At 34.8% G+C, this 27,085-nt stretch overlaps 1 protein-coding gene across 1 annotated transcript; it reads left to right on the forward strand.

The window, feature by feature from the left end:
* The first annotated feature begins 948 nt into the window (after positions 1–948).
* LOC102802745 (myosin-VIIa-like) lies at positions 949–27,082 on the forward strand. The gene is made up of 14 exons (XM_006817893.3): positions 949–1,111; positions 19,829–20,068; positions 20,213–20,264; positions 20,937–21,082; positions 21,663–21,810; positions 22,140–22,401; positions 22,807–22,921; positions 23,232–23,318; positions 23,542–23,642; positions 24,257–24,375; positions 24,688–24,754; positions 25,164–25,280; positions 25,958–26,161; positions 26,627–27,082. The coding sequence occupies exons 2-14, from the start codon at positions 19,879–19,881 to the stop codon at positions 26,708–26,710; spliced, it is 1,692 nt and encodes a 563-aa protein (XP_006817956.2). The 5' UTR covers positions 949–1,111; positions 19,829–19,878; the 3' UTR covers positions 26,711–27,082.
* Positions 27,083–27,085: the final 3 nt, after the last annotated feature.

The raw sequence follows: 27,085 nt of genomic DNA on the forward strand, positions 1-27,085 counted from the left end.
ACGCTGTTTATTGACCAAGAAAACTAAATTTAACTTGGCAGGCAAATCTAAATTTATTTCTAAAACTTATCTCTAACATGAACATCACCTTGAGCTGAACTAGTATTACAATAAATGCTAAAAATTAAGACAAGCTCTGTGTCATCTAAGAATTTCAGCACATACTTCAGCTTATCGAATCTGATACACGCCGAAATTATAGAACTACTAGTATTTTCCTCCGTAGCCCCAATAGGACGAATTCCGCCTTTTTTATTATTTGACCAATATGCGGAAATCTTAGAATACATTGCTACATTGCCAGATACTGTTAAAATCCGTCTTACGTCAAATTTATCATGTTATTGCACGTTCACTGGTATTGGTCTACTTATCCAAATTCATTTTCTTTGACATTAAATAAAGTTTATAGGAGGAAAAACAGTTACTGCACTGTAACCAGGCACGGACTGGGACCAAAAACGGCCCTTGACTTTGTTGCTAATAGGCCCAGGCAAAAAACGGGGGATGGGAAGATGGTAATAGTGCTATAGTAGTATATTGTCTTTTATAACATAACCCACACACATGAACTATTTATGATTGCTTATTCACGAACTCAAGAACACTAATATTCAAGAACGACTAAACATCGCTTGTATCTCCTAAACAAAAATGAACATCTAGACATTGTCTTTATACAATTATTGTCTCTATAGAGGGACTGTGCTTTATACAGCCATATTACAGACACTTCTATGCTTGCATTTTAAAGAGGAAAAAAATCAATACCACTGTTATTTGTAACTGACTTTGCCAACAATAATTACACTGAGCAGTCATTCTGAATGTTGGCTATTAAAATTTGGAACAATTAGTGCTGTGGCCCGACGGCCGTAAACCGGACGGCCGTTCTGGACGTTTTAGAGGGCGTTGTTATATCCAAATCGAGGTCGAAGAATTTATGCGCGAAATTTGCATGTGCAGCTGACCTCAACATTTCTGTTGTTGTTTTTGGTGGCCTTGATTCTGTGACGACCGAAAACAGTGACAACAAAACACCAAACTTTTTTCATGTCTTGTTTTTTGACACTGGCATCTACGTATCGTGTCTAACAATCTTGTATTGCAGGTAAGTTTTGTAAAATTACCTTCCACGGCATGGTAACATAGTACGTGTCCGGGGACAGTCCCACTCCATGAAACTTTTAGCTGACGATCGTTTCAGCCTCTACCTGGTCTCGGTGTTGCATTGATGCCAATAATGCTTATGTCACTTACACATTTAAATTCATATTTAAATCTTATCAAAAAACAAGATATGTGTAATTGAAATCAATTTGACGTTATTAGAATCAGCTAATACTGTGAAAATACTTGTCATGTTTTTATAATTGATTTAATTAATGGAAAAGTTAATGATACATTTTAGTTTTTTTAAATTGTATCCTACAAATAATGGAAATATTCTCCATTCTCTTTCCAATGACACAGAAATAGTTTTATGCATAGCAAACTTATTTATAATATATTATTTGGTATATTGCTGTGCAGTGCCCATTATTCAAATGTGACGGCAAACAATTTTGTATGGGGGGCGAGATCTGCTCACCATCCCTCCCACCGAAAATTTTGAAATCTAGACCCTCTGAAATGCTATTTCCTGCATTTTGAGGGGCAAGACAGGCATTTCTCTCCAACTGTGTCGCATCAACACAAATACATAAAGGCTTTCAGTTTGATTTGGGGGGGGGCGACGCCCCCAACATTTTTTTGAGGTTGTGAACATCCCTATGCCCCGATGCCGCCGCCAATGTTATTGAAATGTTATGTTCTCATTGGTTGATCGATACCATGTGCTGACCTGTTATCAGACTTATTAACTTGGCCATTCCAACATTTTTATAAATCATTTAAACAACATACAACAACAAGCGTCATCCAGTTTATTCATTCTCAAGATACATATTGAAAATTATAATTACCTGTGTATTTGAAGTACTGTAAAATACTTTATTTTCGCTTGTAATTAATTTTCGCTGTTTTCGCTGAAGGGATGATTCAGTGAAAATAAAATCCAGCGAATATACGATTTTTCCTATATTTTACATTGAACTCATCAAAAATCAGTGAAAATAAATTCCATACAAAACACCCAAAAAGTCTTTCAGCGAAAATTAATTCCAGCTAAAATAGAGTATTTTACAATAAATTGGCTCCACACTGCCTATTATTGTTTGACAACGGGACTCAACTGGGATGTTCAATCAAAATAACAGATGCTTTATTCCGCACTTCGCCGTCCTTTCGTGTTACCATAATGCAATGATGAGAAGCGTGCTGTACTTTATTCCATAATTAATATTTTCCTTAGAGTTCCTTAATATCTTCAGTAGTTTATCACTACCCCACTGTTATATATTATTAATAAAATCCTATAAAGTCTGGCATTTATAACTACTATAAGATTGGCAGTAGTAGACTTCAATCCAAAAGGAGTCTACTTAGAGATAGTGAATAAAACAAGACATCAGATCACATGCGTGACTTTGCAATTTAAAAACCAGTAGCCCCACTACCTATTTTCTAAAGCTTTATACAGTCAAACAATTGTTTGTTTAGATTGTGCTGTAGCCTGCAGTTAAAGACAAATTTATACTGTCATTACAATTGTAAAAGACTGGCAACAAATAATAAATTGTTACAGATGCAATTATTAGACAGTTGCCAAGTACTGATCACTTTATTGTAATGTTTGATGTTTCAGTGAATAAATGTAATGACCACAATAACACTTGACAAACAAAATACCTTGGCGTACTGAGGTAAAGAGAAGGTAAAACTGAATGGTTGTTTGCTTTCAAGCTACAAAATACGGCATTGTGAAATGTACACCTTTCAACCTTTGACCTCAATGCAATGAATGTTTCTGACACTGAATGGCTTATTACCAAACGCTTCAGCGTGGTATTGAGAATTTGTTTTCAGGGTTGGGTGATACCAAGGTGGAAATGGATGCACATATGGGGTTAATTCCTGGAATTGCAATAGAGAGGGCTCAGGCCAAAGTACAATATTTAGTGTTTTCATGTTTCGTCTGATATTTCTATGGTATTCTGCTGCTGTAACTAATACAAGATTTGTTCTGAAATTCAGTGTATTGTGTGCACTCAAGGGTTATTCGTTTTTTGCTGAAAACACCCCTATTTTTTAATGGCAGATTCGAACTAGGTTCACTCCCACTGGGAAATATGCATTGTCGCTTGAATGAGAGCTAATTAAACACATTTATCAGACCGGCGAAAGAGTATGTAACAGCCAATTGTAACAGCCTATCACGTGATTTTACTCAGAATGTCAACATGGAAAGAGGCTATTCCATTTTACGCAGGAATAATTGGGAGTAGAATATGTGAGGGATTATATAAACAGATGTGTATACTGAAAAGTAACATCTATCCTTCTTTTGCATCGCTGAGCATTTCTTTTTTAGTATACTGGTTTAAAAATGCTAAATTTGCATGATTTGCGATGTTTTTTTTTATTGAAACGCCCCTAATAGTTGAATTCCGGGTTCGAAGGATAATGTAACAGCACACTACGTGGTTCGTTTGAATACAATGGTGAAGGTTTGGCGCGATAGGGCACCGTCCGATCTCGATGGAATGTTTCGAATCAGTCATATGTAGTTTAAATTAAGTTAAAAATTTTCCTCCACAGAATTGTGCATTGGCAAACATGCCGTCACAACTGCGGTACTCCACTGACGGAGTGACTTTCGTCTACAGCGGTCGTTGATGAGCTGCACTCTACAACTTCGCTTGTGATGTTGCTTGTGGATTAAATGAATCTTGATTTCCGGTAAAAATGTCGCTCATTTGGCGTTGGTAATCTTTATTTGGAACTGGGTAACGTCGCCAGCAGAAACCTCCTGGTACTTTGATGTTGATGTTGATGGTCTATGATAAAGCTCAGTCAACATACATCAAGTTCTCTCAATCGTAGTATTCCATGTGGTGTACAGCTAATATGCCAAAAATGTTGCTGAACGATATCTTACCAGTGCGCAACGTAGCTAAAATAAAAGGCATGATCATTTGAACACTGTTATTACAAGACTGGTAGGAGGTAATAAATTCGGGGCGAAAGTATTCAAAAAACAGATTTTGGCTGTTGCCATGGTAGTGGTGGGTCAGGATTGTTTTTCCAATTAGTGATGGTACGACCTACCTGTCAAGTATGAACAAAATCAACCAAGCCAAAAAAAAAAATCACAGAAGAGTTAGTTAAAAAGCCATACCTGGTGAGAAGTTACTCTAAATTTGGGGTCAACTTTCTCAATGATGAAAAAAGATATCGAAAATTCAAATAGTAACTTTGTGCCCAGACTCAAGCCGAGTACAATGAGCTATGTCTGAGGTGTTGTATCCTAAATTTGTAGGAGATACATTTAGCTTGAAGCTATCAAAAAATCAGTTTTTTTACTGTTGCTATGGCAACGGTGGACCAACATTTTTTTCCTAATGACTAGGGTGAAGGTGTGACCTACCTGCCATGTTTGAGTGAAATTGGCCAAGCCAAAAAATCACAGAGCTAATGCGTGAAAACACTGGAAATCACACACACAAATGATTTGAGGGGCAATCTTAGTGGAGCGGATCGCCAATACCATGTTCATTAGCATATTGACTGTGAAAATACCGAAAACATTATTGCATGGGTGATATGCAAATTAGTTTTAGTCAAAATAAGTGACTGCCTAGAAGTACCATTACTGTTGTTCAAATTTTATTTCACTCGGCAAGTATATTCATGTACCCCAAGGGTAAAATATCGCACTTCTAAACATTGTTTATTTCTGCGATGTTTTGAAAACGCTACTCTTGAAAGGACTACATATGGGGTGTGGAAATACCGATTTCATAGACAAATCAAAATAAACTGCAGTACATATGTAATAATGTGGTATACTTCATTTTTACTGAAAACATTTTTCTCCTGAAATAAATTCCAGTGAAAATGCCATTTACCTCATACTCTATTGAGACACAGCACAGGGAAAAATCGGATTCACATGTAATGCTTGAAAACGTTTCAGCGAAAATAAATTAAGTGAAATTCTATGTGACTTCATAAGAGTTGGAAATGAACAAATTATATGACACCCGACCCTACCACTCCATACACAATGTAAACTACATTGTATACCCCCGAAAACATCCTTTCACTCACGCTTATTATCGTGTTTCACCAGTGCATTCTATTTGACTTCAGAAGAAATTGAAATAAACAAATTATATGACAACGAACTTAATTATAATTTCAGCCTCTAGTTCAGCACTGATTAAATAAACAACCTCGTCTTTATTCCTCAGCTCCTGAAAGCAAGGTTATTTGTAGTTATGTTGGCGATCGCCGCTGTGTCTGCGGAAGTACTGTGGGAGATTGCATGATAGGAGTGAAAGGTCTTTTGATCAATAAAATAATTTTAGAAAAGTGAAATAAAGGTTGGTTTTAAATATTAAATTTCATGGAATCTGGATGAAATAAAAGAAATTGAACTGGTATGAAAAGGAGGTAAATGTAGCCAGAATGCAAGGTCAGATTCCGGGGGCCAAAATACGTCACAATGCAACCATCATTGCGGCTGCAAAGTGTCAACAACTATGGATGCGGAAAAGTCTTGTTTTTCAGTTTGCTTGAATAGCCGGGGAAAAAATGTATGCCAATTCTGTGTTTCAGTAACAGTATTTGCTGCTTTTTTGTGCAATGAAAATTAATACACGAAATGCTGTCAAAGAACATTTCCTTCTAGTAAACAAAATAACCCTGGGACGTTTATTAGTCTAGTAGGAAATAGGGGTCCCCATGCACCCCAATGATATATTTTTTTAACTTATATTTTTTGAATCCTCAGGATGTCTAGTACAGGAATTTTGATGTTCCCATTGCCAAATTTTGTCCCATGACGTCACTAGGTGGCCATTTTGACGGCCATCTTGGATTTTTACAGAAAACAATAATCGGTACAACTATTGAACTAGTCATCCTACAGAAACAAACAAATACATTTTTCCATTTAATTTGGACATGGGGAATTCAATGAGAATGTTATTTGTATGATTTAAAAAATAAATAAAATCATTTAAACCTGCAATAACTATTTCAAACTGTGTATAATTTTCAATAAAATGTCCGCATATATTCAACCTGACCAGTAACAATGATAAACATGTCATTTAAATATATGCATATCTGATTCACACATTTCACTGTCACGCAATCTAATGCGATCCACGTGTAGAGTGCACGTATGTGCATGCATCGATGTACACAAGTATTATCGCGCAGGCATCGATGCACACATGAATTATCGCACACCCAGGCTGTGAAATGACGATTTTGTGCGTCCAAAGTTCAGTGAGTTTTTGTTGAAATAAGGCATGTTTGTGTTCTTAGTACATTAGTTTTCCAATTTTGGCGTAATAAACCTTTCCATTTATTTAAAGTGGTATAATTTTGCATTGTCAACCAAGGCGATCATAGCCTCTTTCATTGGGTCAACAAAACTGAATAGTCACCTCTATTGCAGTAACCATGTGTATATCCAATTTGTTTCTGTAATACAGAGGATATTTTTTTAGGATTCACACTACCTATTAATCCACAGGCACACAACAAGTCTGGTGCTGGTTGTGATAAAATCAGGTAATAGATTGGACTGTATTACCAAATTAGTAACATTTATACCAAATTGCATGGTATTTCAAAGCAATATTTTTTTCTGTCTTCAGAGTTTGGTGTGGTGTAAAACATATAGTAATCGGTGGTGGTGCTTGTGAACTAAACAATCTTAGCTAGTATAGAACAATAGTGTAGTGGTAGACAAACATGCCTAAATCAAGTAAGCGTAAGAGAGATAATGGTAGTGTGTTTAAAGATGTACACAAGCGTCCTCATGTAAGATGCATTTTGCATTTCATCATGGATATTTCACACCATTTAGTAAAATTAAAGGATCTGCAACAGACAAGCTAGCTCAGCTGCATGATATTCGTGACAAACGACTTTGTGAACCCAGAGATTCAAGAAATAGAATGGATGATATATGCAGTAACATCACAGAGGCGGCTACCAAAACTTCACTAAAAACAAAGATCGTCTGAAGAGTTCTAATATGCCATCACGTTCTCCCCGAAAACCATCTTCTGTCATGTACATGTTCCCTCCAGAATGTATCTTTTGTGGAAAGCAGGAAGTTAAAGTATCAGGAAAAACTGAGCGGTGTAGTAAATTCCCTGTATTTAAGGACAAGAGTGGAACCCTCTTTGAACCAACCTGGAAACAGATAGAGTCTAGAGCACTAGAAGTGGGGAATATCCATCTCCATCGGATGGTACAAGACGAAGACCTGTTTACACGAGAGGCAAATTTCCACCAGTCATGTTGCAAGTCTTCAATTTGCAGTTTGTTAATCACATGCGTGATAAATCCCAATCCTCTAGCTATGTGTACAACGCAGAGCAAGGTCTCATCGCTGATGCTCATCTTAAGGCTTTCAATACTGTACTTGTGCAGCTAACATCACTGTGTCTTCTTTACATACAAGAGTTTGAAAAACATGGGTTTGCTAATCCAGCTTATAGTAGTGAGAAGCTAAAGGCTTGTCTTGAGAACCATGACATTCATACATCAATCGCCTTTGCAAAGGTCAATCCAGGTGACAAAGGCTATATCACCTATAACCTGGTGTACAGTACCAACATGTCTGTTGCAGATGCAGTGACATATGCATATAAGCTTGGATCAAAAGACAAGTACCATGTAGTGGCCGGGCTTCTTTGTACTAAAATCAATCAAGCATTCAATCAGTCACAACCACTTCCTTGGCCTCCTACAGCAGATGATCTTGAGTTGCACTAACCAGACGCACTTCTTCCCGCTGAGTTAGTCAAGTTTCTTAATATCTCTGGTGATGCTGACATGGGTATATGTGAGAAGACTAGACGTATAGTGCTTTCAATTGGCCAGGTATGTAATATTAAATCTGACACGTCTTAGTAATAATGTTCTCCATAATTTTATAATAGTTTTGTGTCATTCCAGTTTCTCTTATTTTTTTTTGCAGGATATCTGTCGAGCTGTAACAAAAGGAGAGTGGAATTATCAAAACACTTCCTTCTTCATACGACACATGTACCGCAGTAGACAGCTCACTACTATTCTCAACAGACTAGGTCACTGTGAGACATATGACTTCAGCTTGGAACTTGAGACTGCACTAACTCATGCTATTGATGAGGTTTCCAGTTCGCTCACTCCAAAAATAATCACTGGTGAAGGGAGTGATATGTTTCATCTTGAGTGGAACAACATGAACAAAATAACAACAAACATGCATGGCCCTAATGTCGTAAACAGTGCTGGTGGAATCATGATACAGGAGGTGAAACCAGGATTAGATGTAACCAGCCAAGATCGAATACTTCCTCTACTTCAATGAAGCAAGATACGCTCATAGAAGGTTGACACTCCTGAAACACTGATACCAATCCACATCTATAGTCGAGTGAGACCAAAATTTCCTGATGGAGCTGTGTTTACTCAACCCATGGTAAATAAAGAAGTGTACTTGAAGTGTATTCAAGAGTATCGAACCTGGTTATTTGCATGGGTTGTTGGAAGCAGTGGAGAAAAACAACTCATTCCAGAATTTGGTGGTTTTATATCAGCAACTGGGTCAAGCCTTCCAAAAAGTCAACCATCGATTACTTCACCCCAATTAATCAACCCTTCACCGAGTACTCTGTCATTAAGGAGCTGCTAAAGAGGTCTGAGGAGGCTACCATGGAGGTGGGGCAGGAGTATGTCCTCAACACATTCGACCTTAGAGGTTGCATGAAGGCACTACCACTAATTTGGAAGTTTCCAGATAAATACAAGATACACATTGTCACAATAGGGCCGTTCCACACTGGGATGAATTACATGGGCATGGTAACTGGTCGCAAGTGTAGACGCTCAGGATACTTTGAAATACTAATTGGAGCTGAACTCATCACAAGTGGCTGCCTGGTTAGTGTGTTGAAAGGGAAGGCATACGCTTAAGCTCTCTTTTGTCTGAAAACTGTCAGTGAAGTCATGGAACGATTGTTGATTGAGCAATTCATTGAAGAAGAAGAAATTGAGATAACCAATCCTGCAGTTCTACTCAATCTTGTCCAGTCATGTAGTCGTGAGACCCTCAACCTTGCTTTGCAGGACCCCTCTACTCTCACCGTCCTTGAGAAGTATGTTGCCTATGAAGACAAAGTACGTACAGGCCACCTTGGCAAGACAGCAATCTTTTGGCTTAGTGTGATAGACCATGCACGTCTTATTCTAATGCTGCAGTATTCTGTGAAAACTAACAACTTGGCTCTCTCTGCTAGGGGAGGATGAAAAGCTGACAAATAAATCAAAAGTGGATCTTTCCAGTAGGGACGATCTTGTTCCACATGTTGCATGTGTAAATTATCGGCTTGCCATCTTCAAGTGAGCTGACAAGTCTTTCTACTGGTCCCCCAAACCATATGATCCAGGACAGGGCTGGGCGAAGAATGAGAAAGATATCTTGGAGCCATTGTGGTCATGTGGTCCGATCCTCCCTTCTTCTCTAATTGACTTGCTGGTGAAAACTGTAGATGACGATCAGGAAGAAGAAGAAGAGGAGCAAGAGATTGATTATGAAGATTTTTTAAGTGATGACGACTAAATGATGACATTACCAAAACCTGTAGCGAAAAAAAATATATCATTTTTCTGTCAACTTTTATGTCAACTGAACTACGCTTTTGTACTTTTCACTAACTTTAGTTTACAGATATACTGGTGAATAAATATTGTTTTGTATGCATAATATTGTGTACTTATTTTTACTACTTATGCTAATTGACCAAAAAAGATATCTTGGCTTTTGGGCATTTATACTGCTTCAATATTAAAAATAATATTCTCCTTGTCCCCATGTCCAAATTATATGGATAAATGCATTTGTTTGTCTCTCTGGGATGTTTGGTTCAAAAGTTCTACCGATCATTGATTTCTGTAAAACAAATCCAAGATGGCTTCCAAAATGGCCGCCTAGTGACGTCATGGGACAAAATTTTGCAATGGGAACGTAAAAATTCGTATACTAGACAACCTGACGATTCCAAAAATATAAGTTAAAAAAATATATCATTCGGGTGCATGGGGACCCATATTTCCTACTCGACTATATCTTGAGAAATTGAGAAGACGAAAATCTCTTGGGACAGTCGTTGTTGTGAAACAATGGACATACTTCTCCAGGGTATCAATGGTAGTTTTGATTATTAGAAGAGGGAAACTGCTGCTTTATGGAAGAGCAAATTTCAATGTCATTGGCCACAGTAATTCTAAATCGATGTTGGTTTTAATTGGTGTTACCTGGTGTAGAAGTAATAACATTACGATGTTTTCGAGTTTAATAGTAAATTATTAATATTAAGAAATTAATAGTAAATGGTAGACTCCCTTATGAATAACATCAACCAGTCTAACCTGGTTGACAACAATGAAATTCTAACAGCAAGGCAAATAGGACAAATTAATAAAAATATACAAACATCATTTATATCAACTTGGAAAAGTGAATTACAAAACGACAATCAATCAAAACAAAATGAAACATACAAAGAATTTTAAAAAACAATTTTGCTTTTGAAACCTACCTTGTTACCCTGCAAAATATTGAGATGCGCGAAAATTTAAATAACTCCGCCTCAGTGACCATAACTTGAAAACTGAGACTGACAGACACAACGGAATACCCCTTGCTAATAGATTATGTAATCTTTGTGATCAGAATCAAGTAGAAGATGAGTATCACCTAATGATGTCATGCAAAAGTTATACCCCCGATAGAAATGTCTTATTTGAAATGGCAAAAACCAAAATTTGTCATCAAAGACACAATTCATAGCCTTGCTAAACAACAGTGGTCTAACACTCCCTGTAGCAAGGTGCCTAACGAAGTGTTTTGAAATAAGACAACAGTTTTCTTTCCCAGTTAAGTTTTGCATTTTTTCTATCATTGTATAATAATTTAGTCTTAATATTTTCTTTCTCTGTTACAGTAATGTATTAGCTTAGTTTTTTGTATGTTTTTATTTTTATTTATTTTATGTATTTAATTTTTTTAACCTTTTATTCTTTCTTAAACATTTGTAGCCATTGCCGATCCCTCCCGGGAATGCGTTAGTGTTAATAAATAAATTAATATTATTTAATTAATGACCCCGCACATTAATGATTGGCCTTGGATAGTTGAAGAGATTTTTAAATGGGCGACTCGATAGAAGTATTCGCCGTGACTCAAGACTTTTCATTCGGGTTTTATAACGCTTACATGTTACTGTCAGGAAGGTTTAATGTCTTGTTTGTATTTGCACAAATGTGAAAGAGGGGTTTATTGTCAAAATGTACTAGTATATGGGTGGTTGTATGCATATTGAACTATACAAAATTTGAATTATGTCACCAAACTGTACGTTTTGACGACTCGTATGCAATTGTAAGAGTATTTCTGATATACTCGAAGTGAATCTCACTTATAAATGTTATGGTTTGGTTAATAATTTCCTGGAAACTGTACAGAAAATCACAGACTTTCATTATTTTTTGTTCGTAGTTTTTCTAAATTTAAGTTTTTATTGTTCATAATTATTTACAGCAATAACACTTTTTTGTTGTTGTGAAACCATTTCCAGTTATTATGATTGTGTACATGACAGCTTTACCCCCACACAATAAGACAGGATGATATGTACGAATATGTGCGAGTATGTTTCATGGGTTAATAGGCCACTTTCTTATATCCCACAATGTTTGGTAATTCTTACTAACTACTATTTCGCAAAATTTGCGTAGCCTTGCTTCTACTTCCATATTGTCCTTAATAGTGAAGGTTAATGCAGATATATTGTAAATTACACAGAGGTAACACTACAACACATTTCCCTTTACATTCCCTGGTATTACACAACAGCCTTTGTGCTGAGGCAGTTATGGTTCATAGCCATCACCAGTTCTCTTGTATAAGTTGTGTTCATGTTACACGAAGTACAGGCTAAGATTTAGGCTTATCTGGCATATTTGCATTTCGGCTAGACTCAATTGCGTCCACACACAGGGAGGGCCAGTCATTAGCACGGGTTAAGGGGCACCATCAGTCGGTGATCTTTGTCAAGCCGCTATTTACGAACGAAAAATGGATGACACACGCGAGGTTCTATTTCTGCTGCTGACATGTTTCGTTCAAATTTTGAAGCGACGTGCACAGGAACGCGAGAAAAGATGGACCCAACTTATTTGGATGCACAGAAACAGTATACAATGGCATAACAGAATACAGAGTTTTATTAATGTATGTCGTAGACAGCGAACCAAATTTATTTTGTCTACGATTGGAGCTGCTGTACGCTCTACTACAGCGACCCGATCAGTGTAGAAGCGTGTACACTGAGCTCGGTTGCCATTTTGGGAATGAGAAAGTTGGATATATTTGATCACACCCAAAGGTCGCTGCAGAGGGCGCTTAGCCCTGGGCTAAGCATTCGCGCACACTTTGTTAGCCCATGCTAAGGGTCTAGACCGCGTCTAAAATTCGGATCAGATTTAACCTGTACTTAGTATTCCTTAGCCTGTGCTAAGCGTTCATGCACGTTCGCTTAGCACAGGCTAAGGAATTTGACCTCTTAGCCCGTGCTAAGGAGCTGTGTGTGAACACAACTATAATTTTTTTATAAGGACCTTTTATAAGTAGAATAGCATGTGTCACATATTTCACCAATCTGAGTTGCATCTTATTTTAGAACAGTATATAATAGTTTTTAAATTATAAAGTCAAAATGTCAAACACATGTTACAGGATCTGACTGTATTTATTTATATTTTTCTCACAGTTGGTTTTTGTTCATTTCAACATTGCTATAATGTTATTTGAGAAATGGCACTGCAATGGTGAACAACTTCCGGTTGTGCCTCATTTTTGTTATCTGGGTATTACTTTTTCGAATAATGGTCACTGGTTTATATCCCAAAAAGTGATTGCCGAGCAGGCGAGTAAAGCAATATTTGCTTTAAATAAGATACTAGCAAAATACAGTGATATTGATGTACAAATGTATTTAAAGATTTTTGACTGTAAAATTTTACCAATATTGATGCATGGCAGTGAAGTTTGGGATTTTGACAAAGGGGTAAATATTGAGGAAACACATCGCAAGTTTTGTAAATTTATTTCAAATTTGCTTACAACCACAGCAAATCCTGTAATTTATGGAGAATTAGGTAGACTACCACTAATCCATTTGCGTTACATACGTATTATTAAATTTTGGTTGAAAATTTTAAAAATGCAAACACAGCGTTATGTTTACCAATGTTACCTTTTCCAGTATAAAGAAGCGGAAAACAACCGTAAATGTTGGGCTTTCCAAATCAAAGAACTACTATTTTCGCACGGTTTGGTTAAACCAAGGCGTGGAAGATAACTGTTCATTTTTGTCTCTATTCACCAAAGAGTTCATGATATGTATAAACAAACTTGGTTTACAGATCTCAACAATTATCCTAAACTTGATAAATACAGAGATTTTAAGATTGATTTTAAGATTGATTTTGGACATCATCCCACAACCTTCGGGTTGAATCTGATCGTAAACTAAACATACCGAGAAATATGAGAATCTGTAAATTATGTAATTTAGGGTTGGTTGAGGATGAATACCATTTTTGCCTTGTATGTCCACGTTATGTAAATCTTAGAAAAAAATATTTACCTATATTTTATCTGTCAAATCAGACTTACGAAAAATTTCTTTGTTTAATGCAGTTTGACAACTTATCTGTACTTCAGATTTTGAAATGTGTATTCTACGCTTCTAAACACAGAGTCAATCTACTTAACCAGTTGTGACTAGTAGATTTAAAAATTATTTAAAGGAATCCCTCTGTATGTATTTTTCTATTTTTGACTCCCATGTGCGAAGCACAAAATGGGAGTCTTTGCAGTTAGTGTGTCTGTATGTGTGTGTGTATGTGTGTATGTGTGTATGTGTGTATGTGTGTATGTGTGTATGTGTGTATGTGTGTGTGTGTGTATGTGTGTCCGACTGTTCCACTGCTATCTCAAGAACCATACATCGGTTTTTGATGAAACTTGGTGCATAGATGCTCTGGGCCAATGCGCAGATTTGATTAGGTTTTGGTAAAAATCCATGCTCGTTAATTACCTAATTTGCATGATAATTAGTTAATTTTTAGCTGTTCTATGACTGTTCCACTGATATCTAAAGAACCACTCATTGGATTTTGATGAAACTTGGTACATAGATGCTCTGAACATATGCGCAGATTTGATTAATTTTTGGTAAAAATCCGTGCATATTAATTACCTAATTTGCATGATAATTAGCTATTTTTTAGTGGTTCCATGACTGTTCCACTGATATCTAAACAACCACTCATTGGATTTTGATGAAACTTGGTACATAGATGCTCTGAACTAATGCTAGGTTTTGATTAGTTTTTGGTAATAATCCGTGGATACTAATTACCTAATTTGCATAATGATTAGTCAATTTTTGGTTTTTCCACTGATATCTCAAGTACTAATCATCACATTTCAATGAAACTTGGTACATAGATGTCATACGACACTGCACAGACCTGATAGTTTTTATGGTAATATCAGTACATATTAATTACCTAATTTGCATAATTAATTAATTTTCAGCATTTGATATAAGTAGTTAGCATTACATTTCAATGAAACTTGGTACTTACATACTCAAGGACTATGCAGAGATTGATTGTTTTCGATAAATATTTGTGCATATTAATCACCTAATTTGCATAATTAGTTAATTTTCAGCTTTTCCACAGGTATCTCAAGTACTAATCATCGCATTTCAATGAAACTTGGTACATAGATCCTTTAGGACTATGCAAAGACCTGATTAGTTTTAGGGTAAATAATTGTGCATATTAATTACCTAATTTGCATAATTAATTTTCAGCTTTTCTACTGATATCTAAAGTACTAATCATCACATTTCAATGAATCTAGAATTATGCAGACCCAATTAGTTTCCGGTAAATATTTGTGCATATTAATCACCTAATTTGCATAATTAACCAACTTTCACACTGATATCTCAGGTACTATACATCACATATCAATGAATGTACATGGATGCTGTAGGACAATAGACAGACCTGAATAATTGTGGGTTAAAATCTGTACATATTAATTACCTAATTTGCATAATTAACCAATTTTAAGCTTTCACACTGATATCTAAAGTACCGTAAAAACTCCAAAATTTCGACCGGTTTTAAATAATTGGTGTTCGATATGTGACGTGTTTTTATAGTCAAAATTAAGGTGCATTTTCGGACGGTCGAATTTTTCAGAATAGAAATCAGCAAATGAAAAAATGGGGATGATAGACAGTGTGCTTCATTAGTTTTTAAAAAATGCAATGTCCGTCAATTGATGTAAACTTCCTCATGTTTCACGGTAAAAGCAAAGGTCGTGGCCGAGTTGTAACTCAAAATCTAAACAAAGTCATCAATCAGTGAGTATTATGACAAGCAAAACAAAACATCAAGACGCGGAGAAGAGGTCAGCACAAAACTAATAGGTCAAAAGACAAAGCTGTCTCGCACTACCTAGAAAAACTTGCGAATGTTCGAAGTACAGGTACCCATTGGACAAAAGATGCATGGAAGTTTAGCAAACTATCTCCCCGACCCAGTGCAATGTATCCGGTTAGAATCAAAGCTCACGTGTCCCTTATTTGAGGGACCAAATTCTGCTGTAAATTCGCCCTTGGATTAAAAAATAAAATGGGATTTAAGAAAATAAAATGGGACTTTTAAGGTGTATTTTGGCGTCATTTTTCGGACATTTCAATCAATCCTGCCGGCTAAAATAGAGTCTAAGTTTTACCGTAGTCATTGACGTTTGTCTATTCAAGAGTACACGTGTATGATTTTTATCGTGACTAGCGTGAGCGGGTAAGCTTCCTTTCGAGAATGAGCTGTTATCACTGTGAACAATGTTAAATTATTCTTCAGATGACCAGTTTATTTTTTAAAAACAACTAATTTTTTTATTTAAAAAAAATCATGCCATTTTCGCATCAAAATCCAAGCCAAAATATCGTACTACAACACCAATCTCTTCCGCATTGCGTTCAATAACATTAACATATTTAAATAAGCTATGGTAATTTGAACACGTTGGCATCATCCAGCTTTTTGATTGGTTAATTGGCGATTTGACCTATTTGACCTAAGAGAACATGGCGGATATCCTACAGCATCAAACGTTTATACGAGACCGGAATCATTCGCTTACGATGAAACTAAGTTGACTTTTATTTGTATTTCATAACCATTCAACAAATTTATTTTGTGTACATTATTATAATCACTACTGAGTACAGTAATAATCAACAATTCAGAAACGCAGCATGCCGAGATTTTTGTGTTCGTTTTTATTTCAAACTTCGTTTATTTAGAATATATTTTCGTTACCAATAAAATAAAAATCTCTCAGTCAATCAGAAACCCGGATTCATGCCTTCGAGGAAGGTCCCGTTTGAACGCTCACATCGTGTTTTTTTTTCGTTTGGGGGAAAACTAAAACTGGTCGCAATTTTCGAATAAGAATGAGTCGGCAATTTTTAGTGGAGTCGAAAATTTGTAGGTAAATAAAACACAGAAACCGGCAAATAAATAGGCGGCCGAATTTTTAGAGGGGTCGAAATTTTGGAGTTTTCACGGTACTAATTATTCCATTTCAATGAAACTTAGTATAAAGATGCTCTAGGACAATGTACAAACCTAATTAGTTTGGGGTAAAAATCTGTTCATATTAATTCCCTAATAAGCATAATAATTCATAATTTTTTGGTTCTAATCACATTTCAATTAAACTTGGAGACATAGATTTTCTGTTACATTGCGCAGACCTCATTAGTTTTACACTCAAATCTGGTCATATTAATTTTCTGATTTGCATAATTAGTTTTCAGCTAAGTAATTTCGAATTATATTTAATGTGTCTCCAATACTCTCAGCACATGGGAGTTCTTTCTAAGCTTTCTTTGATTTGATTTATTGTACCATAGGCCTGAGGCCATTGTACTGAATAAAATTCATATCATATAATGTTATTATATACATGTTGCATACAGTCTAGTATTCTGAATATTCAACTTTATTGAACTGCAGAAAATTGATCAAATTATTTTGAAATGCTGAACTGTCTATTCACAGCAATAAATCACAGCAAACAGTCTTCTCAAAATATGGATGTGATCTTTCAAGTCCTTTATCAATTTGTATAAATATACCTATAGCATTAGGCTGTTTTAATACACCTTAGGTTAAAGGGTCATTCATTTTATAAATATTTATTGATATATTAGATGTGTCTTGTATATGTGTAATTTGTAGTTTCTTTAACTTTAAAAAGTATTTGGGATATATTCCAATCAATTCATTTGTCTTGAGAACAAGTTCTCATTTACAGATTATAATAACATAACTATAATATAAGCTCTACGTTCACCACAAAAAGTATTTGATAATGATAAATATTCTGTGTCAGAAATAAACCTAGAACAACATTTCCCTCACCAGATACGTACAATTATTTTACCAGACTCATTGAATCAAGTGGTTGTAAGATTACCAGCAGTTCTGTTATCACTCATCATCAGCATCACGTTCAGACAATATTGTTAGCAGGGTTTTTTCTAAACTGGGGAACAGGGGTGCGGCGCCCTGATACTCTCAGCTGCCCTCTTACCGAATTGCCAATTGCACTTTCAAGTCATAAATGTATTTCTTGAGCCGTGTACTTCCGTGCTGCCGTACAACATGAAATCTTTCTCAAATTTATTTTTCTCCGTAAAAACTTCCCAGCAACACCAGCTGACAATGTGTCTGGACACCAAATACACTAAAATTACTCCAAAAATATTTCAATGGCAATAGATACATCGTTAAAACAGTGCAGAAACTTTCCAATATGGCGTTTCGAGATCGATCACCTGTGTTTGCTCCCTCTTGTTCATTTTTTTTAGAAAAACCCTTGAATGGAATTATTACAACCATTTTACAAAATTGCTCTATTTATCCGTTATTAGTTGTATTTAACCAAGTATCAGACACTGTTATACCTTAGCTATATGCAGATCCACTCAAAATATACAGGGCAAGTCGTGTTTAGTTTAACTATGTTTTTGTTCAGATGCTTGAACTTCTCTAACACTGTGCCATGAATTTGTAGAATATTTGCAATTACTTACAATGAAGTTGAGCAAAATAAGGAAAATGTGTTCACTGGTGGTTTTGCTCTGACGTATTACCTGCTAAAAATTTCCACTGATAGCCAAAGTGAATGAGGAAAACAGCATCAGGATATGTGTTAAGAATTACAAATATTAATGCTAATAACATCTGTTTGTCAGTGGTTGCTTATCTCCAGTCAGCCAGAGGGAAGGAGAGTGTTGATGATTATTGTGTAAACTATTCTTGGCAATTAGCCCAGAGTAACTATTAAATAACAACACATAGATCACCAGGTATGTCCTCAAGCCATGATACTAAAAGGAGACAGTTCTGCAAGGTTTTTAGTCTTTTGTGTGTACTGTTTTTAGAAATGCATCTCTAATATTAATCTGTAATAATTTTATTGTATACTAGATCATAAAAAAACGCATCTTATTGTGATGCACATCTGTCGAGTACATGTACCACTACAAATTTAACAAAACATGATGTAAGTGATTGTATCATGTAAAAAAATAAGAAAATTAAAATTATGTTCAAATGTGTAATTCCTGCAAATTGTATTCAAAATAAGCTCTCTATATTCATCACAAGTTTGATGACTCACTTGTTGAAAAATGGATAATATGTGGTTATTCGAGGATACCATAAAGTATGCACGAAGACAGTACTGCAGAAGTATCGGCGTACTGTCTAAGTGCATACTTTACGGTATCCTTGTAATAACCTTATATTATACATCTTTTGCTCTCAATGATACATCATGGGAATGACGCAAATCAAAACGTTTAGAACAAAATCAGCGAACTTCTTTGTGTGGAGTCTGGTCAAACCCTGGTGGCAGCCATGTTTGTTTTTATTATTAGATCATTCCATCATTCCATATTTGGAATTCTTATTTCCTAATATGGTAGGATGAAAATACCCTGTAAAATACCGCAAAATTACGGCACGCTGTAACTTATGGTGTTGATAATGCATAGTATTTTACCCTTAGAAGTTGTGTATATATCTTGCAAGCAGTTATACCTCCCAGTGTAACATGGAAATAACACAGATCCTATAAAGGCACCAACTTGAATATAACCTATTGTGAACCCTGTAATGTGATTTAGTTGGAATGTACTCTACCTGAGGTGAAACATGGAGCTACATTGTGTTTATATAACTCGTTGACCTTATCTATTGTTATACTACTGTGCTTGGATGAACACGTTTATACGAGGATCATTCAGTTGTCTCTTAACTCACTTTTATGTCATTGGAAACATAAGCGTAAAAAGTTACTACTGAATCAGATCTTAAAATATATATGTGAGCAATACGCAAGGTTTGAGAAAAACAAAAGTAGCATTGTTTATGCCCTCCTTGGAATTTACTTTCTGTTGTGTATATTTGTGTGGAATGCACTTTTCAAATGTTTCTATCAGCAACCAGAAATAAGATTATAGACACTGGGGATCTCTTATTTTCGCAGCCGCCCTTGACAAACAGACATCATTGAGGTGAATACAATAGGGTCAGCCGATGATGGCTGCTACTATTAATGAAGATATGGCGGCCACAATAGAAAAGAATGTGGCAACAATGGATGAACTTGGTATTGATAGCGACGAAGAACACAGCCAGGATGCTAACTGGAATAGTGGCAAGAAAATGGACCAATGGGAAGACATCGATTTAACTCAGAAAGAAGTCTCGATGGATAGAAAGCCATGTAAAATATAACTTTTGATATTTGCTAACTTTAAATTTCCTGCTTTAATTATTATTGAAAAATAATATTTTTTAAGATATTACAGATAATGTTTATGTTCACATCTATTAATTTTTTTTTTATTATTGTGGTATTATGACACAGTTCAGCTTGGAGAGCTGCACACATTGAAAGACTTTGCCAGGAAGCAATTCAGGTGAGCTTGGAGCATATATGTTTTACACTTTTCGTCATGAGAATATTTTTTTAATGTGATACCATGTAAGCTTGACATCTACCACTAATCTCTCGTTATGATGTTTTACAAATTTTATCAACAAATTAACTATTCATTTCATAAGGCCCAGAAAAAAAATTTGGTCATCCTTATATTTATACTTGCAGATATTTATTTTATGATTGTCTCAATAGTCTGTGCTTTTATTTTTCCTTTTTCAACCAAAACCAAAAATTCTGTGACACATACATTTTTAACTGACATGCATAATGACCAGAAACACAAACATATCTTTTCAAGAACTTGATGGTTGTATTTTAGTGGAAAGTCGCCATTTTGATACTATTATATTAAACACTTTCCCCATAGGTTTCTATGGCAGAGATATTATGCAATATCTCAAAATCTAGCCTGGTGACATAGGCTGAAACAATCATATATTTTTAATGATGGAGTACTGGGTTTTAAAAAGTTTCAAAAATGCATATTTTTCTTCAACATTGTGTTGTATGGAATTCTAAAAATAGCAATTTTCAAAAAATATCAGGACATGTTTCTCAAAAACACACAAAATAATGCTATTTCATGGTATTTGATAATGAACGACAATGTTTGCAGTTTATGTATCTTCTATTGGTTGGTTATTTACAGACCCCTGGGTAAGAAAGGCAAGTTATGGAAACAGCAGGACGAAGAAAATTTATGGAGTTTTAGCCAAGAGAATTTAAAAGAACCCTTGTTGAAGAAATCACTGATCAATCAAGACCTGGCAAAACTGGCTGTTACTAGTTTCACCAATATCCTTTCTTGTTGTGGGACACATTATACAATGGAATCAACACAGACTTATCAACAAATTTAAGAAATGATTTTTTTAAGGTAGAATGCTACACATAAACAAAAAATGTTGTCATTTTTACATAATTGATATTTCATCTCATGAGGATGAAGAAAATGGAATAGAAATATGGGGTCACTGTATTCAGTTCATAAAAAAAACGATGTACAAAATGAAGTGAAATAGCATGTTTTTTCTGTTATATATCTCTAAATATCGCAAAGTTTGCTCAGTGATATATGGTGAAAACAAAATATATAGAAGTGTTTTACAAGGTACTTTTTAAAGTCTAAAGTATTCAAAAATTGACAATATTTTTAGCTGGTTTTTATCGAGGAAATTCGCTTTCATTGTGGTCTATGGCATGATAATTCACATAAGGAATTAATTAATATTCATATAAAAAATTCTTATTAGAAATTTTAATTTTCTTAAGATAGAAAGGTAAATATACTATCATCAGTTAAAATTGTCAATCTCACTTTCAATTCAACTCACAATGCTCACATTTGCAAGTAAATATTTCCTTATAATTTCACTGATATTAAAATATATGAATGAAGTGAGAAAGACTAAAGCCTGTACAGATGTGACAGATCAGATATTTAGACCAGCTATTGTATATGAACCACTGCGGGATGAAACTTATTGTCAAATTATCAAACAACTCACCAATAACCAGGACAGGTAAATAAAAATCACAGTATAATTCAGATTAATGTTTTTCATATTTTTTTTCCAAAACTCTTTAATCAAGAATTTGCAAGATGTAAAAGTTCAGTAAAATTTGCAAAAATATTAACATATTAAATCAAATTTGAACAGTATAGGCACAGAATATGAACATATTAATTTTTATTTAAAGTGTCCACATTGCATTTAATGTGTTTACAAGTGTTCATGTGTATTTAATTTATTCACATTTGATTAACATGTTCAAATCATGTGTCACATGTCCCTGTTATAACGTGTACAAAGCAGTGTTATAATTATCCTTATTGTGATATTGTTCACAGAGCGTATGAGGAAAGATGCTGGGAGCTAATGTGGTTAGTGACAGGGCTCTTTGTCTGCAGCCAAGGACTACTGCCGGAAGTTATAAAGTTCCTACAATCAAGACATAAAATTGATGCCGCTTCACAGAGTTATCGTCGATTGCAGATGACATTACAAAATGGAAACCGCAAACAGCCACCACATATCTATGAGATTGAAGCAGTGCAAAATAAAAGAGACGAAATTTTACACGAGGTGCTCTTCCCAAATGGCCATATTGAGGTATGAACAAACCTGCCTATCTGATTAATCTGTGTAGTCAATATCTGGGACTATGTTATGTCATATGTGGAAGGACACATTAAGATACCTTCTAGTTAATGTGATTAGGCCTTTGCCTACGTGGGTGTACTGATACTATGTAATGCTGTTAATTTATGTTAATTTATGTTAATTTATGCTGTTAGTTTTAAAAGTGAAGTTCATTGGTTAGGTTTCACAGTTTATAGTGTGTTATTTTTTGTGTGTGAAATAAACAATTATATGAAATAAATAAACTTGCACAATGATTAAAAATCAACTGGACCCATAATAATGCCTTTTGCGGATGAACATCGTCAGTATTGTGTTCCATGGTCACCTTTGACCTATCATTGATCAAAACTCAAATTTTGTTTTATGTTACAGTTTTTCACTGTCAGTTCTTGTACAAAAGTTATTGATATGCATCAGAACATCGTGGGCAAGTTGAAACTGGTCTGTAAAGAGGGACTAAGTCTATTTATAAAATTTTCTGACAAAGGTATAATTATATTTTTTGCGAATTATTGGTAAAACATAACAGATCTTTAATTTTGTGTATTGTAGTCTTGGATAGTAATTGGCTGGCTTGATGGCAAATTAACTCACTGGTTTGCAAATCTTTCTCTTAATCTTTGTAATTTTTCATGAATTCTTGGTCCCAGATAGTTGGAATACTTATTTTATATGCATTGATTTGAGTGATGAGAAGATGTTTATAAAAATTATTATAAAAACTGATAAAAGTTTAAAAAGTATTTTCTATTCACTTTATTCCCTGATTGATTCGAGTGATCTACTTTTTCTCGCAGTGCTCAGTTGTCCCGACAATGAGTTCTTTTTCGACTTTATACGGACCGCTATGGATTGGAACAGAGCCATGAATCCCAAAGATGCAGGTTTGTGAAATAAACTGTAAATCCAATCCAATTTGGCGACACACTGATGAAAATATTCTGCATTCACTCATGGAATAATGTTTAGGTCGTTGAATTGTAGATTATATATTATTTTCAAATTCTTTCATTTTGATTTTGTATATATTTTTTATTTAAAAAAGATGAAAGTACATTTAAAACACCATTATAAGATAAGTACAAATACTTTGTTTCTGTTTAATAGGCAAATTTGGCAGTTATCAGATCTATTTTATGAGAAAGTTGTGGCTGAATGTTGTCCCTGGTAAAGATGTAAATGCGGACTACATCTTTCATTATCATCAGGTAAGTAGCTACAGGGTTTGCACCACAATTAGAATCTGAGGCGATACATCACATACCCAAGGCCAAAATAAAAGTTGGCATAAATTATATTTTTTTTTATTAGTTACCTGTGTCATCATAGTATCCAATCACTTTAAATGTCATCAAACTGGCACTGAATTAACCAAAATTGTGTTGGCAGTATTTACGCAGATAGTATGGGTTAAATTCTGACGCAGAATCAACGACGATTGTATTGGCAGTATTTATACAGATTGTATGGGTCTAAATTCTATGTGACATCGCATAAATGTATTTGACTATGTTGAACCTTAATTACCTTACATCCAATCAATAGAGATATATTGATTGCTACTCCTGGACATTACTTAACGTTTGTCTCAATTATCAATTAATGTCCATGAGTTTCAATCAATCAATCTCTATCAATTATATGGTATGGCTTCACTGTGTAAAATGTCAAATTATCACCACAGTAAATTTCTAAAATATACCAATAATATTGCTAGAATTTTTATCAATAAATCTGCATCAGTTTTTTGAAATATGGGATACTCTTATTTATTAATTCATGATTTCTTCAATTTTGCCAATGGTTTTTAACTTTCCATCAGGAACTACCCAAATTACTTAAAGGCTACCATAAATGCACAAAGAAAGAAGCAAGTGATTTGGCAGCTTTACAGTACAGAGTTAGATATGGTGATAATAAAGCAGCATTTCAAAGTTTGCAGTAAGTATTTTTTCAATTACATTTTAAATGTCTTGTCTTTCAGCCTTTCGCAGTTTTATAATTCTAATAGTTCAAAATATCTTTTTTGTAATGCAGATTGGATGAAAAGTTGCATGTCTGTCATGATTGTTGTTTGTCTGCATCTTGCTAAATTTTCTTATCGCCATGATGTGAACATAAAGTTTTTTTCATTTCAAACTTGCATATATTTTAAATTCTTTTTCATGTGTTTAGTGACAGCTGATGATTGGAAATAATTGACACCTTGATGTACATTTTCAAAAAATGTCCCACCGTTTTATTTGTTCATAGTAACAATGTGAATGAATACATACCACAAGATATCATTGCACAACAGAATGCAGAATGCTGGAGAAAGGTAATTATAGCTAATGCTAAACCAAACATTTTACTGTATTCATCCACAGTCCCTGTCAATCAGTCATTTAAAAGGTTGGAGCTGTCACCTGCGCATGCGTCGGATGGCCATAGCTGTCATTGTTTACAAACAAGCTTCTACCCATGAGCCTTTGCGTTATTAGCATGTGTTGTTATCGTCGCTTGGGACTCAATTCCCGCATGTGCGCAGGTGCTACCCTCTAATATATGTGTATATACAGCTCTATGCTTCGATCATGTATACAGTGCCATAACCAAGTCACGGTATATAACCATGACAATTTTTTGACCACTCACTGCTGAATTGAAATCGATTTTCTGTTTGCACTATTAATTGTCATAACTATATTACGAGGCATATTTCCTTCGATTGACCAAATATTTTACAGGATATTGAGTCTGCTTACGATGGTCAGAAGACAATGACGCGAGTACAAGCCAAGGTTGCTTTCATGAAAATTATTTATAAATGGCCAACTTATGGATCAGTCTTCTTCGAAGTCAAAGTAAATATTTGAATATTGAGCAATTTCTGATTTTCTTTGTGGTCGAAATGTTATTTAGTTTGTTTTTAAAATCACAACTTGACAGAACTAGTGAAGTTAGATAGTTAATAGCAATACCGGGTAAATGCAGAAAATGATACAAATATGTAGGAAGGCAAGTGTATGGTTAAATCATCATGCCAGTATTGATTTTATAGTCTAAAATAGGGTTTACCAAATTTTGTTATCCTTTACTTGGGGGTTACAGATTCAAGCTAGTGTTCCAGTCTTTCTTTGAAAAGGTTCCTATAGTTTCATTCACTGTATCCTCCAATTTGTTAATACAGGGGAGAACAACACTCTATGTAGTAATTTACAGTCTTGGATTTGTGATGCGTACAGTACCTGACTACTGGGGGTGGGGTGGGGGGTTACGGTATACAGTTTCAGAGCTGCAACTTGGCCAAAACAAAATTGAATTACCGGGGTACAACATAAAATACATGACATACCTTGCGACAACCATTATGATTACTGTAAATGCATAGTACTCGTTGTTTCCCCGTTTTACAGTACGAACAAGGTAGATGGTTCTCTCAATACACATTATGAACCAAATAACGCAATTTATTGACATATTGGTTAAATAATTATTTGTGTTCATTTAATATCTCATTTTACTCTTTATTCCCCTTCAGCAAACTTCACAGTCACAGCTGCCGGAAGTGTTGCTAGTAGCCATCAACAAACGTGGAGTTATTCTTTACAATATCAAGACCAAAGCAATGCTGTCCAGTTATCCCTTCTCCCGAATATCAACTTGGAGTAGTGGTCATAATTTCTTTCACATTACGTTTGGAAATCTTGTGAAAGGGATGAAAATGTCTTGCAGTACGCCACTGGTAAGTTTCTCGAAAAAATAATGTGTAAAATCATGTGTGCATTTTCTTGTATGTAAGCTCTATAATGTAGTGTTATCAGTTTGGTTCAAAACAAAAAATTAACCTTTTCACTTTCTCGCCCAAATTTTTCTGCACTTTTTTTTCCATGTTCTTCAATATTTCTGGAAATGAACCCTAATTTTGAAGCCAACAGACAAAATTTGAGCCAGTTTTCATTTTTTACTCAACAAATTTTGCTATTTTTGTCCCAATCTTCTGAAGGAAAGTGCGGACTATAAATGAGAATATTTTGTGATGAAAAGAGGAAATCAGAGGTGAAAAGGTTCAGCAAAAGAATTCTGCTGTCAGACGTTTTGACAAGTTTATATTTGATTCCCTGAACTTGGATCTTTAATTGTAACATACACTTGGTTTTAATTGGCGGTCGGCAATTGTAATATACCTTCCAATCATTTTGTATTGCAGGGTTACAGAATGGATGATCTGATTACATCATATATAAGTCATCAAATGAAGAAAGATGGAAGAGCATGGCCTCATCGTAGATAAAAATGGTTGATTGTTACAAATTGATGACTCATGATTGTACAAATGTCACTTGTGAGTTCTGAGTGCTTTTAATAAATAATATTTTTTTATTACATTGTACCCTATAAACATATGATACAACCACTATACTACCTTTGTGCATTCTAATCATATTATTTAACTATATCAATTGAGGTCTGAGTGTATACAAAATGGTGATGTATCTGGTCAGAGTGCTCCACAAAATGGCTTTTTTATTATTTGCAATTATAAATAAAAACAATACAATGCATTCAATATGATCCGGTTTTAGAATATGTACTTATTGTTTGTATGACAAATTTTTAACCAAAGAACACTCATTTATTTTTGAATAAACAACCTATATTCGGAGTA

This window comes from Saccoglossus kowalevskii, chromosome 1, assembly GCF_978046115.1.
Source record: "Saccoglossus kowalevskii chromosome 1, keSacKowa6.1, whole genome shotgun sequence".
Classification (NCBI taxonomy): domain Eukaryota; kingdom Metazoa; phylum Hemichordata; class Enteropneusta; family Harrimaniidae; genus Saccoglossus; species Saccoglossus kowalevskii.

Coding starts and splice junctions, on each gene's coding strand:
- LOC102802745 (XM_006817893.3), top strand. CDS start 19,879: ATGATGGCTGCTACTATTAATGAAGATATGGCGGCCACAATAGAAAAG. Junction 23,643..24,256: donor ACATCTTTCATTATCATCAG/GTAAGTAGCTAC, acceptor ACTTTCCATCAG/GAACTACCCAAATTACTTAA. Junction 26,162..26,626: donor TGTCTTGCAGTACGCCACTG/GTAAGTTTCTCG, acceptor TTTGTATTGCAG/GGTTACAGAATGGATGATCT.